We start from the raw sequence: 20,652 nt of genomic DNA on the forward strand, positions 1-20,652 counted from the left end.
TTCAGCTTACCGCCCAAATTTGAAAGGTAATCTTGGTATTTACAGCCTCACATATATAATTTCTATTAACGGTTCAGATGCAGAGCAGACGGTCCAGATCACGTCTTTTGAAAATTATTTTCTAATAAATAATTTATTGTTTAAGGATATCTCTATTTGTGTTTGGCCCAAACTCTAGGTTACTTGACCTAGTGGTAATAGGGTTAAATTAGAAGGATCTAGATTCCTATTCAATGTACGATTACTCTCCTTGTATGATTGAGATTCTATACATTGTAATCCTCTATATAAAGAGGCCCCTATTATCAATGAGAATACACAGCCATTTCCTCTCAAATATTGTTTCCCTAAAACATTTATATATTTTTGAGAATATTATACATAAATAATTTTTCAAATTCTGAAACATCGAAAAATCGTAATAAATAGCTTGGGTGTCGGCAAAATCCTCATATGCCTAGTAATGTAATATAACTTGTTTATTAGGTGTATTACAAAATTATACCTTCCATGTGCAACTTGATGGAGGAAATATAATTTATCAAAATTGGCCGTTGGATCTTATCATGATAAGAAAATATGGTTATGGTCAAAATTTCAGCTATTTTTGTCGTCGTTTGGGTCTCGATCTACTAGGTCAACTCTAAACCATAAATACCACATAAAACTAATATGCTCATAACCTGTCATTCGCAATTTATTTTTTTGATATGTCAGCTCTCACACTCTCATGGATATGGGCTATATAAACTAATGTAAAAATTTCTAGAAGTTTATCTCCTACTGGTATAGCTCCCCTTAGGGAAGTATAAGTATATAAAGAGTTGACCGCTTTGTCTGATGTCGAAATGATGGCAGATCTGGTTAATTTTTTAACATAGTACCTATTAATACGCTATAAATAGATGGATAATCTCAAATTTACCGATTTCCAGTTACGAATTTTTAGATTGCACAAAATCCTTATATGTCTAGTAATGTGGTCTAATTTGTTTATTAGGTGTATTACAAAATTGTACCTTCTAAGAGCAACTTGGTGGAGGAAACATAATTTATCAAAATTGGCCGTTGGATATTATCATGATAATAATATATGATTATGGTCAAAATTTTAGCTATTTTCGTCGTCATTTGAGACAGGACCTGCCCCGGATTTCACCCTGAAATCCGAAGTGACCCTGCGGGGCCCACCTTAGAAGAAATTCTGCCAAAAATTTGGCGGAACTTCCCCTAAAATGGGCTACCCAAACCTGTAGGAAAACATTTACACTTCTCAATCAAATCATCCTTATGCTCCTGGAGCCACCCTGCTCCCCAAATCAACATCAATCTCCAATTCACAAAACACATATCTCAACTTGAATAACATAAATCCCATAAGTAATCAGAGCAATTCAAACAGGAAGGTATATGAGGAAAACCTAATTCAAAGGCAGATGCGGAAGCCATGCTGCTGACTATGCCTCAATTTCGTGTACGCCCGACCTCAACTAATTCGCCTGCAAACTGGGCATTTGAAACCGAAGGGCCCAGGGGAAAAGTATTGGAAACACGTTAGTGTGAGTGGACAAAAATAAACAATTCTAAACGAAAGAGATTTTATACTTTTCCCATTTATTTCCTTAAAAACTCTCGATGCATGCAATGATTTAGAAAACAAATCACGAGAAGCTCCGCTCAAGAAAAACCGACTAGCCCCGCTAGTCAGAAACGACTGAGAAAAAAGATCGAAACTCCAATACTCAACAGGATAAGACCAACCCCGCTGGTTACACGGAAATCAGACTAGGCCCCGCTAGTCGAGAAATGATAGGATATGGGGAAGATATATCACCATACGGGTAATGGAGCCTCCCAGGCTCTACCTATCCTCGACTGCCACTCACACATAGATTGTGCGAGGAGGAGAACTAATAACCTCAACTTCCACTCACACATAGATTGTGCGAGGAGGAGACCAAATAACCTCGACTGCCACCCACGTGAGGAGGAGAATAAATCACCTCTACTGCCACTCACCAACACAAAGTAAGTGAGGAGGAGAATAAGCTACCTCAACTGCCACTCACCAACACAAAGTCGGTGAGGAGGAGACCTAATCACATGACCCGCGTATGGTGAGGAGAAACCATCGAAAACCAGTAAATCCGTAAATCCATAAGGCTTCTCCAAAATCTCTCAAGATAAAATCCATGTATTCAACGACGTGACCCCGCACGCCAAGATAGTCTCGAAATCATAAACAAGTGGGCGAGAATTAATAAATCATTATAATTTCTTTAGGAAATCCCATTTCTGATAATATTCCAGAAAAATCTCGAAATCATCATTAAGGCATTCCCAATGCCAAAACCAAAAGTCGATAAATATATAAGAAAATCCAACTCCATCGAAACTCATCTCGAGAATCTTCCAGGAACTTAAATCGGCAATTAGAAATATACTTAATTCCGGAAAATTACCTCGGAAATAAGCAATTGTCAAATAATATTATAAATCATAATCAACCTTTGAAACTCGTTGTCGAGAGCGACTCCACGAGATAAACCGAGATCGAATTTCCGAAAATCAAATCATTTGCTCAATAAGTAATATGATTAAAACTAGAGCATTATTTAAGAAAATAAATGCATGCATCAATATTTAAAAAATAAAAGTCCACTCACAGTACTATTCCGACGATCACGCATTCGTGTTCCGTCATCGAGCAATAGCTCGGTACGTCGTCCTGTACACAATTATATTCCGTGAATAATTATTCAATAATTTAATACAATTCCTAAAATCAACTCCTCATAATTTCACCTCCCAATTCTCCTCGGACTTAGCCCAAATTATACCACTAATACCAATTCGTTAATTTAAAGGTTCCAAGGCAGAACCGAGAGATATCCGACGGTCTCATTCTCGTAATTCGATAATCGAAACCTTAAATTTCAAAATCCATAAATAATTCTAAGTTTCTCCAAAAATTACCAAATTTCACATACAAGCTCTACACAATTAATAGGATTTAATGGGCTAAAAATTGGAATTAAATGTCAGCCCTACGCGCCACCACGCGCCACCCACAGTGGCGGCGAGTGGGGCCCACGCGCCGGCGGCCACCACCTCTGATGGCCACCAAATTTGGACAGTAGCTTCTACTCAACAAACTCAACCATTCATTCAACTACAACATCTCACAATTTTACCTTTAAATGATCGAATCGAACCGGTGAAGAAAACCCAGAATTCCAAGAACCCTAGAATTGGGTTTCGATCAATTCTCCCTCTACACTGCAAATCGGACTGCAAGACCTTAGGGGAAATGATCCTTGTCAAAAACCCGGCCTTCGATGTCCGTCTGGTGACCGGAGGTGGCCGGAATCGCCGGAAATCGGCGAAACTCCAAACTGTAGCCGGGAACGATATTGCCTCAATTCGAGGTTTCTGGGCCAAATCGCCACAACCCAAGGCCGGTAGGATGCAGGGAGGAAGGAGGCGCTCCTGTGGTGGCCGGTTGCTCGCCGGTTGATGGCCGGACGGTGAGGAATCGGGGGGAGGAAGAAAACCCGAAGGAGAAAGGGGGAGAGTCGGGGGAGAGGAGAGAGAAAGAGGGGTGGGTTTCCGGTTTTGGAAACCTACCCGGGTAACTTTCCATATATATCAAAAATTTACCATGAACAGTAATTTTCGTAATTCACTCATAACTTTTGCATACGAACTCCGATTTAGGTGTATCACATGTCCACGGACTCTGTTTAACGTCCTCTACGACTTTCAAGAAGGAAGTTTTCTCAAATTTTGGCCCGATCAAAAAGTCAACTTTTAGGGCCACTAAAATACCGAATTAGAGTAAAAAGTGAGAGTAGTTGTCGTTTACCGTCCAAATGACTAATAAACGGGTAAGTGAAAATACGGGATGTTACAATTTGGGCTTCGATCTACTTGGTCAAATCTAAACCCTAAATACCACATAAACTAATATGCTCATAATCTGTCCTTCGCAATTTATTTTTCCGATATGTTAGCTCTCACACTCCCGTTGGCATGGGCTATATAAACTAATTAAAAAATTTCTAGAAGTTTATCTCCTCCTGGTATAGCTCCTCTTAGGGAAGTATAAGTATATAAAGAGTTGACCACTTTGTCAGATGTCGAAATGACGGCAGATCTGGTTAATTTTTTTACAGAGTACCTATTAATACGCTATAAATAGATGGGTAGTCTCAAATTTACTGATTTCCAGTTACGAATTTTTAGATTGCACAAAATCCTTATATGCCTAGTAATATGGTCTAATTTGTTTATTAGGTATATTACAAAATTATACCTTCTAACAGCAACTTGGTTGAGGAAACATAATTTATCAAAATTGGCCGTTGGATGTTATCATGATAAGAAGATATGATCATGATCAAAATTTCAGCTATTTTCGTCATCATTTGGGCTTCGATCTACTTGGTCAACTCTAAACCCTAAATAACACATAAAACTAATATGCTCATAACCTGTCCTTCGCAATTTATTTTATTTGATATGTCAGCTCTCACACTCTCGTTGGCATGGGCTATATAAACTAATTAAAAAATTTCTAGAAGTTTATCTCCTCCTGGTATAGCTCCTCTTAGGGAAGTATAAGTATATAAAGAGTTGACCACTTTGTCAGATGTCGAAATGACGGCAGATCTGGTTAATTTTTTTACAGAGTACCTATTAATACGTTATAAATAGATGGGTAGTCTCAAATTTACCGATTTCCAGTTATGAATTTTTAGATTGCACAAAATCCTTATATGCCTAGTAATATGGTCTAATTTGTTTATTAGGTATATTACAAAATTATACCTTCTAACAGCAACTTGGTGGAGGAAACATAATTTATCAAAATTGATCGTTGGATGTTATCATGATAAGAAGATATGATTATGATCAAAATTTCAGCTATTTTCGTCATCATTTGGGCTTCGATCTACTTGGTCAACTCTAAACCCTAAATACCACATAAAACTAATATGCTCATAACCTGTCCTTTGCAATTTTTTTTTTTTGATATGTCAGCTCTCACACTTTCATGGACATGGGCTATATAAACTAATTTAAAAATTTCTAGAAGTTTATCTCCTCCTGGTATAGCTCCCCTTAGGGAAGTATAAGTATATAAAAAGTTGACCACTTTGTCAGATGTCGAAATGACTGCGGATCTAGTTAATTTTTCTACAGAGTATCTATTAATACCCTATAAATGGATGGGTAATCTCAAATTTACAGATTTCCAGTTACGAATGTTTAGATTGCACAAAATCCTTATATGCCTAATAATGTGGTCTAACTTGTTTCTTAGGTGTATTAACAAATTATACCTTCCAAGAGCAACTTGGTGGAGGAGCATAATTTATTAAAATTGGCCGTTGGATGTTATTATGATAAGAAAATATAGTTATGGTCAAAATTTCAGCTATTTTTGTCGTCGTTTGGGTCTCGATCTATTAGGTCAACTCTAAACCCTAAATACCACATAAAACTAATATGCTCATAATCTGTCCTTCGCAATTTATTTTTTCGATATATTAGCTCTCACACTCTCGTGGGTATGGGCTATATAAACTAATTTAAAAATTTCTAGAAGTTTATCTCCTCTTGGTATAGCTCCCCTTAGGGAAGTATAAGTATATAAAGAGTTGACCACTTTGTCTGAAGTTGAAATAACCGCGGATCAGGTTAATTTTTTTTTTACAGAGTACCTATTAATACACTATAAATAGATGAGTAATCTCAAATTTACCGATTTCCAGTTACGAATTTTTAGATCGCACAAAATCCTTATGTACCTAATAATGTGGTCTAACTTGTTTATTAGGTGTATTACAAAATTATATCTTCCATGAGCTTGGGTTATCTTTCCTTTTATGGTCTGTGAACTCATCTGTCCCTTGACGTTTATGTGCACCGAGTTCATTTTATTTTTTTGTAATAAACTAATAATATAGATGAAATGTTAAATTGTGATTTAGTTATTAGTTGAAGCATTCATGTTTTGGAATTGATACAATAATTTCTTCTTGCTTTTGTTGCAGGTACTTGAGATCTCTTATTGTTGCTCTTGTTGAAAATTGCCCTCGATATACATCAGAACTTCAGAAGGGGAAAATGTAGTGTCATGAAGGAATTGGAATTAATAGCCATGTTGGGATGCATCTGATGTATGATAAACTGCTCCAATCCAAAAGCGAATTTTGAGAAAGCAAATTCCGACCAAATTACATCATGACAATTTTGAAATGTTTTACTGCTCGAAATAAAAGTCTTTCTAGGAATGTAAAGAATTTCCCAATAAATCATTCTAAGTCACCACTTGAACTATGAACCAATTTTGTGCTTCTAAGCATCACATTGTTGAACTTGAGAGTGTTGAAAACAATTCTCTTCTTTTGTCAGATTCCACAGAAACATACCCTAAAAGAAACCTTTGGAAAGGATGACAATCACTGATAGATCTTCATGAGTCTAAATGTAAAAATATAGCACCCATACACCATTATAATTTCTCATCCAAGGGATGGCCTGCCAACAAAACATTTCCCTAGTCACAACCACAAAGCTTGGTAAAAAGAGAACGTAAAACATGAGGCAGAGATTGGAACTAGGAAGTACGTCTGCATAGCGGCAAGAATGACAGATTCAATATGGGACTCTGCAAGTGTCAAAACCTGGTTTAAGCATCTATTCCATCTAGGAAGTACTAACTAAATATTTCAGTACATGTGCTAAAATTCAGTTCATAAGAGGGAACTCATGGCAGCAGACTTCACACGTTTGTTTTCTTTCTTATATAAGTGAAAATCTGGAAGTAGATATCAAAAGTAACTTAAAGATATATCACCTTCTCATACATCTTTATGGCTGGTGTGTTTGATGCTCTCACAAAAAGATCAACAAGGGGTTTAACTCCAAGCCAAGCTGGAAGACAAATCTGGTTTGAGTCCATGCAAACACCCATGGAATTGCCCGAAGATGTCCAAACACCCATGGAATTGCCCGAAGATGTCCAAAGTCATGGAAAAAAAAACTCACCTATCTGAAAAACAGGTCTAAAGTCACAGAGAGGATTATAGCAACATACTAATTGAAAAGCTTATCCAAATATATAGGAAGAGCCTGTAGATAGCAAATTGAATTAGTTCAAAACAATTCTCGACCAGATTACTCAAATTGTATCTTCAAATATTTCATAACCAATTTAACTTTTGGTTATGATCCTTAAGGTGCTATAACATTGTAAGACATACTTAAAAATGACAGTTTCTCATGAACATGCTATTCCTCAGAACATATCTTATTACTATTAACAGTAGTTGTCCGCAGAAACAAAAGTTAGCACCACACTCCCATGGATATATGGCACATGCCCAAGTAACTCCCATGGATATATGGCACATGCCCAAGTAACGTTGAATGTTAACAGCAGTCATGATTTCAATCATAACAAGTTTCCAAATGATGCAGTTTTGCACAGCTTAAAATGTATGATGTAACATTGTAACTTCACGTGGAAATCCAAATAAAAAAAATATATATTATGATACCTCCCTAGCTCATCTGGCAAACGTCTATGGCTCATCCACTGCTCAACGTCACGACGTCTCAGTGACATTTCTAACCTTCTGTAAAGAGAAAGACCAACAAGAAAGTTCAATTTCCCCTTTTTCTTTTTCAAAGCAGATCTGAATTTAATTAGGGAAGGAACTAAGTGTAGGGGGAACTAAGAACAAATGACCAGAGTGAAAAAGTTGTACCTCCGGCCAAGAGCCTGCAAAAAGTTGGAGCAACAGAAACAATGGAACTCGAGTCAAGTTCCTCTGGTGCTATGAATCAGGTACATGTCTGCTGCACAGTTAAAGAAACTGGAATCAAATTGGATTACATTAAAAACACAAATCTTTTTGCAAGATTCGTACTTTGAATTCAACTACAAAGTCAAAGGTTACTGTTGACATACTTTGGTTTATTAGAACTTGTTCAATACAGTTAGGTATCAAAATCCTAAAACTACATTGTGCGTCTAAACTACAATCCCTATAAGTGAGCATTTGAGGGCTGAAGCAGAGGTAAATATCCAGGAAACTTATGTTAAATTCCAAACCATAATGGATGAAGGAAACCTTTATCTACTTGAAGTCTGATTCGATAGAAGTAACTTAAAACTATTGAGAAGCTGCATTTATTCTTAACTGATAATCTTATAATACGAGATTATTATTTCATTAAACTAAAATGTGCAAAACTTACCTAAATTCCATAACAGTCAAATAAGAGCAAAAGAAAATGAATGAATGTCACCTCATAGGCAGAAGCAGTGCAAATCTCTTTTTGATTAGGAAGGAAAGTAAGAACATGATTAGTAGAACAGTTCAGAAATGGTTGTCAACAAATTAGAATAAAATAAACATCTGTACTTCCAGCACTAGGATTGCTATTCCTATCTACTCAAAAGGAGATAGCAACGATCTGGGCATCTCAAAGCTTAAACTTTTAGCTATAGATACTGGCCTGAGTTGGTATTTAGAGAATCTGAGATACCAATTGCAACAGATGCTCAACCCCAAAGTCCTCAATTAACAACAGAAGATGTCAATTGCAGCATTGCCATATCAATTTTAACAAAATTGCAGGGCCCTTTCAGAATCATTATATAAATTACTAACAAAGCAAAAACCATGCATTCACGAAATACTAACCCTGGGCTAACTCAAAACAGACATCAATTCCCAGCAGATATCAATTCCAAATGGCTCTAGCAATTGAATTTGGAGGAGACCCATGGGTTAATGAAATATTGACGACAAAGGAGAAGAAAAAAATCATCCAAAAATTGCAAATACATTTAGAATTGACGAAGAATGACTCATCTTGCTTTAAATTTTGCACCTGGATCTGGAGGAAGAGAGGCATACCTTTGACGATCGCCAGTCAGAGAGCGGAGGATGTGGACGTGAAAGAAGAAACAAGAAAACCAGAAGGACAATTTCGCCAATATCAGAAATTTCATTAACACTTCCGCGTCTTCAACTTGATTCCCGCAGAAGCAGATTTCCAAAGCTAAGAAATTGAGCTTCCTGATTTCTGCGGTTCAAGGAATCGCTTCCGGATGGAAGCTGATTCTACAGGTTTTACCAAACAGCCCAACTAAATTGTAAAAGCACGTTTGGTCCCAAAAGCAGCTCCAAAATCAATCCAAAATCAATAGGAAGCTAAGCTGGGTTCGGAGATATTTCTGCAGCGAAAATACTAGAAACCCCTCCTCATTTTACCATCACGGCACAAAACTTACAATTAACAGAGACTTACCAGTCAACAAAAAATCAGCACTCTGTGTGGATCATAATTGGCCACGTCAGTGGGGCCCCTTTAGTCTACAAAACTTTTGGTTCATTGCAGACTCTTCCTGTAAGAAAAGCGATTGTATGTATGTTTGCCTGATTAATTATTAAGATTGATATAAACAAATTAAATTCGTGTAAGATGGTTTTGGTGGAAGGAATGGCGTTGATTACAATAAGCTTAGGCAAGATGGTACATGTTGGCATGATAGACCAGTAAGACTGCCCTTGAGGACCAGAACGATACACAAGAAATGATGATCAGTGACCACCATTGTTATGTATTCTTGAGAACAAAAAAGCCACGACCATCCGCGCCCTCAGCCCAAAATGCATAGAAGGGTCGACCATGGAGGAGCATTTGGTAAGGAAGAAAATTGACTTCTCAACAATGGAACATTTTGGCATAACCAATGGTATAAACCCCCTAGGAGATCAAGAGGCCTCTCTCTAATCCTTTCTTAGTAAACCACCCATAGTATTTCACTATTACCGTAAATCATTCTCTAATTTTTAGAGTACTCTAGGGCATAATTCTAATTCATAACATTCTACTTGGGAAATTTCAAATTACTCATTACTCTCTGTTGTCGGCTCTAGCTAGAACGTGACATAGCACACCGATACCCAGTTATTCAAGCAAAAAACCTAAAAGGAAAGGATTGAGGTCATGACATCGTCACCAATTGGATATTTCAGCTGATCACCGATCACATATACATTGCAGTAAATAGAAATTTCCAGTAGAAGAAGCATGGGACGGTAGGTTTTCTAAGAAGAGAGACCAAGTCAAGGGAGTACGTGCATATGCTCAATAATGCTCTTGCAACTTTACAAGTTCATTCTTATTATACTAATCAAGATTATGAGTTTTTATAAGCGCGGCAGTAATTTCTGACCAAACAAAAAGGAAGGAAACGTAATAATTATTCTTTGATTTCAAAGCAGAAAAATAAATTGAGTATCACACCGAGCTTTTGAGTATGAACAATAGTACAAGACTGTGACCTTGCCTTTTGACGATAACACTATGAAAATGAAGCTTGAATTTATTTTCTCCCATGAATTGTTTAGTTGAATTTATTAGAGTTAAGCGAAAAGTGATATAGAGATTACACCATTTTCTCGCCCCTTTTTTTTTTTTTTTACACCGTTATCAATTTAGGTTACTCTCTAGACAAAAGAAAACACACTAAATGTTGTGCGGAAATGACAAATAGGTCTCCCAACATTTGAATCCAGCTCCTCCACTTAGCCACCCAGAGTACAATGTGTGTTTGGTTTTAATGCAAAATGTCTCAAGATTCCAAACAGTTGTAATCTAAGCCACACTTTTTCAACAACAATTATCAGATGTGATGTAAATTTGATGTGTTTATGACTTTAAGTCCCTTAGAGCAAGTGCACCGGTCTGGTTTTGACCGGGCAAAAGCATGGAATGATGATGTGGTGACCGGGTATGGTGATTTCCAGTCCTCCACCGGGCTGCTTTTACCCAGCCAAAACTTGGCTTGGGATGACCGAGGGGAAGAAAAAGGGCAAAGCCCTGACTAATTTCTTGACCAGTTGAAGGAGAAGCCCAGCTGCCACGTTGGAAGGGGAGAGCAAATGGCTGACGTCACATGGCTGATGGCACACGTCTGGTTTTTTTTTTTTTGCTATTTATAGAAAATTTTCAGATTTCAAAAATTCATAATAAATTCATACGAACTCCGAATATTGCGTTCCATGTATGCACGAGATCGTATCGACGATCTCTATAACTTTCATGAAGGAAGTTTTCCCAAATTATGTATGTGTAAAAGGTCGATTTTCGAGACCCCCTAAAATTATATAATAATGAACAGTGTTGACCGGGCAAGAAAAACAACGGGTGTAAACCCATGTCCAGTGGCAGTGAATAGTAACTTGACTGGTCGAATTCTTGACTTCTCGACTTTGCATTTTCTTGACTACGGGTGCACTTGCTCTTAGAAGATTAGTCCATACTATTATTGTAAGCAGGCTACCGTGAGGAGGGTATTAGCCGAGCTTAGTCTTAGTAGTAAGCAGGCTCTGTCACATCAACTCACATCTTGTGCCTTGCTACAGTATTATCAATGGACAAAGGCACTAGAGGGTGCCAGCATAGACAACAAAATATTATTCACTTCAATCATTCAACTCTATCCTTTCACTGCTTCTTCCCTCTACAAAAGGCGACACAACACCATCACCTTCTTCAACATTTCATTTCCCTCTCATTTCTTCTTAAACTTTTCCACATCCCTCTCCTCAACCATGAACTCCGAACTCGACCCAACTCGTAATCCATTCTCTTCTCGTTTTCCTCGTTCAAGGCTTATGCGACTTTGTCTGGATGATATGAATGCCTCTGCTCAAAGGCGGGCTCTGTTAATGCGCGGCATGTTTACTCTCTTAGCTCACTATCTCGATGACGACGAAGACGAAGACGAAGACGAAGAGGAGGAGGACGAGGATCCCCAAGAACAAGGTATTTCAGATTCTCAGCTCAAAGTTTTCATTTTTTTTTTCGCGGGAATTTCGCGGGAATTTTGGAAAATATTTTTGGCGGGAAAATTTTAACTTTTGCTCCCTCAAGAAATTGAAATTGAAATTGCTTCTTATCTTCAATTCATTTCACCAACTTAGTTCCCCACCTCCCTTAATTTTCTGCATTATTTCATATATTTTTATATTTATATGTTGCTAATTAATCCGAGATTAATCTTCTCTTTTCTTACCTATTGCAACTTCCTTCTTCATCTAATAAACCATTCATGGGTTTAGGTTTATATTCTGATTCTGATTCTGGTTCTTCTGACGATGAATTTATGCTCTTGTGCATTGTTCCACTACTATTCATAGCCGGAGAACAAGACCCACTCGCTAACCGGAAGCGGCGACGCTCAACTACTCGAAACCCAAACGACGACGTTCCGCGCAAGGCCCACGCTGGTCCCCACTCGCCTTCGTTGACAAGCGACGCGGAGAGCCCATTTAAACCCGAGAAGTCGCTCGTTCCAAGAACAAAACCCGACACGTCGTTTATCCTCCACCCGAAAAACCCGGAAATGGAGTCGCCGGAGCAGATCTTCATTCTTTCGGGGCAGAGCAACATGGCGGGTCGGGGCGGCGTGATCCGTGACCACGGCCACAACCACCACCAGCACTGGGACGGCGTCGTTCCGTCGGAGGCTCAGCCCGACCCTTCGATCCTCCGCCTCAACGCTCACCTCCACTGGGAGGCGGCGCGTGAGCCTCTCCACGCCGACATCGACGCCAAGAAGGTGTGCGGTTTGGGTCCGGGAATGTCGTTCGCCAACGCGGTGAGGGGGCGCGTGGAGGGGAAGATTGGGCTGGTGCCGTGCGCGGTTGGCGGCACGGCGATCAAGGAGTGGGCGCGTGGGGAGCATCCGTACGAGAACATGGTGAAGAGGGCGCGTGAGAGCGTGAAGAATGGGGGAGAGATCAAAGGGTTGCTGTGGTACCAGGGGGAGAGCGACACGTCGTCTCAGCATGATGTTGATGCGTACCACGAGAACATGGTTAGGCTCATTGAGAATGTGCGCCATGACCTTGCTTTGCCTTCACTTCCAATAATCCAGGTTGGTCCATCACTCGGTTCTTTAGTCTCGTCTAGCTTAGTTTTAACTCAATTTCGAATAATTGATTGCTAATGTTCACGTTTTGTAGTTTGAATTTTCTGCTAGCTTAATCCTAACTCAATTTCGAATAATTGATCGCTAATGTTCGTATTTTGTAGGTGGCTATTTGTTCTGGTGATGAGAAGTTCTTGGAGAAAATTAGGGAGGTTCAATTGGGGATGAAGGTTGAGAATGTTGTGTGTGTGGATGCCAAGGGATTGGAGCTGAAAGATGATCATCTTCACCTGACTACCAAGGCTCAAGTTCAGTTGGGTCAGATGCTTGCTGATGCTTACCTCAAGCATTTTGGATCAGCTAATTCCCATCATCCTGCCCTTTAGAGTAAACTATGAAATTTCTTTTGATATGTCAATGCTTGAAGCTTTCGTTATGTTCGTTGGTAGTAGGAGTGTGAGTCTGTGATCATTGTCATTTGGTGCTATGTCAATGTAGAGGACTTGAGGTTTTTAATCATGATACATGTTTGATTTCACGTATTAACCATGTGTTTGCAATGTGTTTGATGGATTGATGTTCAAACCCAAAATGTGGGCAAACTGCCATGATGGTAACTTTTGTCTTGCACTGCTAGGTTTTAACTCTCCGAGGAGCAATATCTTGCATTCTTGCTATTAAGAGCATCTATGAGGTTGTCCGATCCTCAGTGTCAGAGGGACTTCATGGCTAGTCAGCAAACTTTTCTGTTTTTTTTTTTTTTCCTCACGTATTTTCTAGTGTATTTTTGTCTTCCTATTCTCTCTGTCGATATTATTTTGCTCACAACATTAGTGTTTCTTTACTAGCTTGACAAGGAGAGTAGAAGAGTGAAGGGTGCACCCCTTTGTAAATCAATTGGATTAGGAATTTTTCATTCGGACACTGGAGGTTTCCAAATGGACTGCATGACTTTATTTCTTTTTGGTCGCAAAAACTTATCGACTTCATTCTTTAGTACTGTAGTTCTTAAATGTGTTCTTCCTACGTATGTTATCCACTTGTTGCAAGTGAAGTTATAGTTGGATGGTCATCGGTAATAGAATAGCACTCAGTTTCTTTTGGAAAAGCACTTATGTTCTAGACCTCATATCAGTTTCCTTTTGGAAAAGAACTTATGTTCTAGACCTCATATCAGTTTCTTTTTATGGAAAAGAATTTATGTTCTAAACCTCTATATAAACTCAAGTCCCTAGCCTGCATACTCACTATGATCAAACTATTGTGAACTTTGCTTTAAAGGCCTCAAAGGCATGTTACGTGTTAGTGTGTTACAAAATAATAGGTGTTGAAAAAGATAGTTTAGTCACTTACCAGCCAAGTCACTTTGTGGTAGTCTTAAAGACTTGGATTAGTTGGATTGTTAAGAGCACCATGTCTTTAGCATACCTCCCTGCAACTACTGAATCGATTGCTCAGGCTTTAAAGGCCAAATCTCCATCTGAAGCCATCTCTATTATTTACCGTGTTCTTGAAAACCCGTCATCTTCTTCTGAAGCTCTACGAATAAAGGAACAGGCTATAACAAATCTTTCGGATCTCCTTAGGCAAGAAAAGCGAGCAGAGGATCTCTGTAACCTTCTCACCCAGCTGAGGCCTTTCTTCAACTTGATTCCAAAGGCAAAGACTGCAAAGATTGTCTGTGGCATTATTGATGCAGTAGCTGAAGTACCAGGCACATCGATCTGATCTTCAGATTTCCCTTTGCAAAGAAATGGTGCAGTGGACCTGTGCTGAGAAGCGCACTTTCCTTCGGCAGCGAGTGGAGGCCAGTGACTTGCAGCTCATCTGATGGATATCAAGGAGTACTCTGAAGCACTAAATCTTTTATCAGGCTTGATCAAGGAAGTGAGAAGGCTTGATGAGAAGCTTCTTCTTGTTGATATAGATTTGTTAGAAAGTAAGCTCCATTTTTCATTGAGAAATCTTCCTAAAGCCAAGGGTTCAATCACAGCAGCGAGAACAGCAGCCAATTCTATATATGTTCCTCCAGCTCAACAAGGAACTATAGATTTGCAGAGTAGGATTCTTCATGCCGAAGAAAAGGACTACAAAACTGCTTATAGTTACTTCTTTGAAGCATTTGGAGCCTTCAATGCTCTTGAAGATTCTCGAGCCGTGTTTAGCCTCAAGTATATGTTGCTTTGCAAGATTATGGTGAGCCATGCAGATGATATTGCAGGAATAATATCATCTAAAGCAGGCCTACGGTATGTAGGGCCCGAGCTGGATGCCATGAAAGCGGTGGCTGATGCTCACTCGATGCGTTCTTTAATGCTTTTTGAGACTGCCCTTCGTGATTTCAAGGCCCAGCTAGATGAAGATCCAATTGTCCACAGGCATCTCTCCTCTCTGTATGACACTCTCTTGGAACAAAACCTCTGTAGATTGATTGAGCCTTACACAAGGGTGGAGACTGCTCATATTGCAGAGCTGATTGAACTGCCTATCGACCATGTGGAGAAGAAATTATCTCAGATGATTTTAGACAAGAAGTTTGCTGGATCTTTAGATCAAAGCGCTGGTGGCCTCATCATTTTTGAGGATATCAAGACAGATGCTATATACTCTGCAGCGCTGGAAACCATATCTAACATGGAAAAGGTTGTGGATAACCTCTATGTGAGATCTGCCAGAATAGCATGAGACAGGGCAATTATATGTAGTAAATTTTTCTTTTAACGGTTTAAATTGTACTTTGGGTTTAGTTGGTTCTAGGATGAAACTTGTGCTGAGCTTTCTCATCAAATACTCTTTTATGTTGGATTATTTGGAGTTTACGTTAGAGATTAGGAAATGTGGCGACAATATATATTGTGATTTGTTAAGAATCGCTTATTAGCTCTTCCCAGATTCTTTCTTATAGCATAACAATTTTTGCTTTGTATAATAGGCACAGCTTCAGCTAAGTGCGGGTGTTTTCTGAGTTACTGCTTTCAAGCTTAATCATGAAGTACTTTTAAGCGCTTCTACATGCAGCACTTGAAATTCTAACAGAAGAGCTTTTTTATTTCTAACAGAATTCTAATGTCTTACATAAATTTGGCATTTGACGTGAATAATCTAACTGACTGATTTATAGAAGATATGATTCAGGTAGCACCAAATTTTGAGGTCCGGTTTCTATATTAGTTATTTAGGAAGATTTTTTTTCTTCATCTTTTAAAAAGACAGACAAAAGAGGCAGTTAAGGTCATCACCATCAAAGTGCAGGCATATAACAAGGGGAAATTGTAAAAACACTGTTCACATGCGCTGTTTACTGTTCATAACGCGCTAAACTTTTAAAAAGAGAATTGACCTTTTTTTTTTTAAATGAATCTCGTGTGAACCTAGCGCACCAAGCTTAGCAAAACAAAAGGGATTTGCATCAAGTTGTCCTTCGATCATTCGCATCTCTTTTTTCAGAGCTTCTCTAACCTACAATTCCGGCAAGCGTATAAATGAGGAGAATTCATCCCAACCCGATGGGAGAACAATCACTTTAAATTAAATTTCCATGACTACTCATGCTACTTTGATTTATGCCATTTGACTGATCATGTTATTCTTATTCATATGCATTGATATTAACCGATTGGTTTCTATACGAGGAATGGTGTTGTGTCTCTTGAAGTTGCTAGGTTTTTTGGATAACCAAATTATGCAAGGATGCAAACAAATAACCCTATCATTTAGATTTTTTGTATAATGAGATATTGGAGAAAACTTTAGTAGAGGAGGATGGGTTAGAAAAGTTTCAGATTCAAACCACAAATAATTTGACTTGGGAGACAAAATTTGTCTTCATGGAGATTGCTCATATTGCTGAGCTAATTGAACTGCCTATATATTAATCATGTGGAGAAAAGATTGTTTCAGATGATTGTGGATAAGAAGTTTGCAAAAACTTTAAAACAAGACGCTCACTGAGTCACTGTCTCATCATTTTTGATGATCTTAACCTGCGGCCGCGTTTGTTTGCCCGAATTAGTAGCTGGATAGGACAAAATAATATCTAAGCTTTGGTTGGTCAGATTAGCCTAGGATTGGAAATTTAAATCTTGTCAGAGTAGGATATCAATTCCTGTTAGAGAGGTGGGATATGCACAGTAGTACATGATTACAACTAACTACAAGAATGGATCTTGAACAATTGACCACCATCCTTATTCAAACAATTAATCATTCTCTGTATCTCCGCCCGCGAACCCAAAATCGAACACGAAAACATAGCATCCTAATCGGGTTGATCGACAAGTCAGGGTTGATCGTCTGCGTCTGCGTCGCCGAAACCACCGGACTTGTTTTACTCAGCGGCTGATCCGCTGAATTGGCCATTATCTTCGACTGGAGAGCTGCGACGCCGTGGCTCTGGCCTCGAAGAGAGAGCTCCGCTGAGTTGTTGGGCTTGAAGAGTGAAGCTTTGGCGGTGGGTTTGGAGGAGAGTGAGATGGGGAAGGGGTTGGCTGTGGAGGCCATGGACTCAGGTACAGGTAGGGAAGAGGAGGTGAGTTTGCGTCTGAGTGTTGACAACGGAGGTTTGACGACAGATCTGATTCTTGTACTTATCCATTCCAGCTCTAATCCACTTATACTAAACACATGAGAACATTAAAACAAATCCAATCTTATTCTAATCCAATCCAATTATTATCCTACTTCATTCCTATCCGGGCAAACAAACGAGGACTGCGGGTAAACCTGCAACGTTGGAAACAATATCTAACATGGGCAAACTTGTTGATAGCTTGTAAGTGTGGTCTGCCAAGATAATGGCATGAGGTTGTACAGTGAATTGAACCTGCAACGTTGGAAACGATATCTAACATGGGCAAACTTGTTGATAGCTTGTGTGGTCTGCCAAGATAATGGCATGAGGTTGTACAGTGAAGACTGAGGAGGGACTTGCAAAAGTACTTTCTTTTATTAGTTTTAGTTTTTTTGCTAATGGTTTTAGTGTATAATATATGGTACTCAGATTTTTTGAATTTTATGTTAGAGGTTGTTCTTTTAGGAAATATGGCTACAATATATTGTGGTTTGTTAAGAAGCCCCTTCCCTAGCTTTTATCTTCCCCAAATAGCTTCTTGTAGCACTGCAATCCTTGCTTTAAATAATAAGCACGGTTACAGCTTTAGAAATAGTGGTGGTGTTCTCAGTAGTGTGGCCATCTCTTAAGTTAAAATGACACCATATATGGTAATCAATCAAGAGGGATTGACATCAAGATACATACCATTCGATCTTTCAGGCTAGGAGTTTTTTCAAGATACCGTTCGATCTTTCAGGTCTCTTTTTAGATCTCCTCTAAACCGCAATCTGGCAATCACTTTGAATTCAATTTTCATGACTGGTCATGCTACTTTCATTTCTGCCATCTTGACTGATCATGCATGTTATTTTTATTCAGATCCATCTATATTACTGTCATGAGGATGGTGTTGTGTCTCTTGACTTTCTTCTTCCGAGGCTTGCTAGGTTTTGTGATAACCAAATTATGCAAGGATGTAAACAAATAACCCTATCATTTAGATTTCTTTTATATGTATATGAGATATTGCAGAAAACTTAAATACTAGGTAGATCAGGAAGTTTTTATGTTCAAATCATATATATTCTGACATTGGAAACAATTTCATCACTGATATCAATCATATCATGTACTCTGCAACAGTGGAAATCATATCTACCATCAGTGATATTGGAAAAGAGGTTTGCCATGATAATGACATGAGGTTATAGAGTGAGGTCGGGCTTAATCCTTCTTGACATGACTCTACAGTTGTATTGTACTATAGGTTTTGTAGATTCTAGGATCAAAGTTGTAGTGGTACAACTTGTATTATGCGTTGATTGTGTTCTATGCCTTCTCAAATACTTGGATTATTTGGATCTTTACACATATTGGGTAAGCACAGATTAGGTTCTAGCTAGTAATTTCCTCAGTTGGTTTCCCCTTAAAATCATGAGCTAAGCCTTTTCTTTCTAGTTTTTTTTTTTTTTGGTCAAGTTTTTTCATTCTAGTTTGTAACATGAGAATCTCTTCGTATAATAGAGCACAACTCCAGCTTTGGAATATGGGGCGGTTTTCTTAGACATGCGGGCTCAGTTTTGGAAGCATGTCTTGGTGCTTCCTAACTTAATATCAAGTGTTCTTATGCAGCACTTACAATTCTAATAAAATAGTTATTTGCTTCTATCAAAAATTCAAAATGTACTTTCAAGTGAAGCATACTAGCTACGTAGTAATCAACTGATATATTCTTGTACTCCTTGGGTAAATTGGTGAGTTAATTTTATTTTAATTTATTATTATTATTATTATTTTTATCAAATCAACAACTTAGATACAACAACTAGCCTATGGTGGGAAGAGCCAAGGATAGGGTTTAGGTAGAGGACGCGCCTCACGCGCGGCGAAAAGGAGAGAGAGAGAGTCTTTGTGTGCGTCCTCTCCCGGCCGAACGCCGCCGGCTCCCTGCCGCTGCGTTCCGGCCCGGGAGAGGTTTCGGCCCGGGCTACAGCAAGGTCCTCTGGCGTGGGATTGGCTCAGGGTTAGCGGACGTGGGTTTGTCGACGGGCGGGACAGCTCGGGCCTGATCTGCTGCGTTTCTTCTTCCCTTCCTCGGGTCTTCGACGGCTGCTCCTGCATCTGTGGCGCGGCGAGGCTGTGGTTTGTCTCCAGCGTCGGATCGTTGTCGGTTTGGCCCCGTTTGCGACTGATTGGTGGTGCTGGGGATCTGATGCTGGTGTGAAGCGACGGGGTGGTGGTGTTGCGTCTGGGATGGGGTTGTGGCTGTCGTGTTCAGGGAGGGAGGTCGGGCGAGGGTGGTTGGGGATCTCTGGCGTGTGTGATTTGCCGGCGGGACTCGATTTTCCGGTTGCTGCCTTGGTGGATCGCCGTGCTGCCTTGGTGGATCACGGTGCCGGATCCTCCTGGGGTGTGTTTGTTGGGCCTTGTGGGTGTGGTGGTGGTTGGGCCGGTTCTCTGTTGGGGCCTTACTGTTGGTTGTGGGCTACTGTTTAGTTTGGTTTTGGTGTGTTTGTTTTAGTTTTAGTTTCTTGCAGTGTTTGGGTATTTCAAATAAGTCCCTTCTCTTTCGAGTTAGGGTTTGTGTCATGGTTCCGACGTTTTGGTTTGGATTGGGCTGCTGGTTTTGGGTTTTCAGGTTCTCTGCCGGCTTTTGGCCGAGCATTTCTCCAAGCCTGTGTTGAGTTCTCCGGGGGATCCGTGGATGGCCCGCCCAATAGCTTTCTATTGTGGTTTGAACCCATCCTCGTCAATGCTGCTTTATCGGGCCTTACTAACTCGATTGGCTTTCCAATTCACCCATCGTCGTTGAACCTTTTGACTTTCAGTACCAGTGTTGTATAGTTTGTTGGTTTTCAGTGTTTTGTAATGGAGTGTGGTACTCTTCCTTACTTTTGTGGTGAGGTTTAACGAGGCCACTATGTACTCCTTGATGTAAGTTGTTATATCAATAAAGTTTCTCTACTTTGATCAAAAAAAAAAAAAAACAACTAGCCTATGGTGAGTCGAATTCACAACCTACCACTTATAAAAGAGAGACTTATGCCACTAGACTAAATGATACTGGGCTTGGTGAGTCAAACTTAACTTTGATGATTGGGTTATTACAATATTTTGGTAGCATTGGCTTCTAATA

At 39.4% G+C, this 20,652-nt stretch overlaps 1 protein-coding gene, 1 long non-coding RNA gene and 1 pseudogene across 4 annotated transcripts; 2 read left to right on the forward strand and 1 right to left on the reverse strand.

Annotated features, from left to right (window-relative positions):
• Positions 1 to 6,186: 6,186 nt before the first annotated feature.
• Positions 6,187 to 9,251, reverse strand: LOC133739028 (uncharacterized). 2 transcript variants are annotated; one of them, XR_009860412.1, is made up of 5 exons: positions 8,937 to 9,251; positions 7,779 to 7,869; positions 7,569 to 7,646; positions 6,866 to 7,060; positions 6,187 to 6,676 (listed from the first exon to the last, which is right to left on the reverse strand). It is a non-coding gene; the product is annotated as an uncharacterized LOC133739028 (long non-coding RNA). The 2 variants fall into 2 exon arrangements; XR_009860411.1 differs by having other exon boundaries at positions 7,779 to 7,866; positions 8,937 to 9,250.
• Positions 9,252 to 11,571: 2,320 nt separating this feature from the next.
• LOC133740569 (probable carbohydrate esterase At4g34215) lies at positions 11,572 to 13,506 on the forward strand. Of its 2 annotated transcripts, none has more exons than XM_062168516.1 (3): positions 11,572 to 11,856; positions 12,153 to 12,970; positions 13,129 to 13,506. In XM_062168516.1, the coding sequence occupies exons 1-3, from the start codon at positions 11,643 to 11,645 to the stop codon at positions 13,348 to 13,350; spliced, it is 1,254 nt and encodes a 417-aa protein (XP_062024500.1). In that variant the 5' UTR covers positions 11,572 to 11,642; the 3' UTR covers positions 13,351 to 13,506. The 2 variants fall into 2 exon arrangements, with proteins under 2 accessions (XP_062024500.1, XP_062024501.1); XM_062168517.1 differs by having other exon boundaries at positions 11,578 to 11,856; positions 12,231 to 12,970.
• A 148-nt stretch (positions 13,507 to 13,654) lies between these two features.
• Positions 13,655 to 15,945, forward strand: LOC133740568 (26S proteasome non-ATPase regulatory subunit 11 homolog; annotated as a pseudogene).
• The last annotated feature ends 4,707 nt before the right edge of the window (positions 15,946 to 20,652 follow it).

Source organism: Rosa rugosa, chromosome 3, assembly GCF_958449725.1.
Source record: "Rosa rugosa chromosome 3, drRosRugo1.1, whole genome shotgun sequence".
NCBI lineage: Eukaryota > Viridiplantae > Streptophyta > Magnoliopsida > Rosales > Rosaceae > Rosa > Rosa rugosa.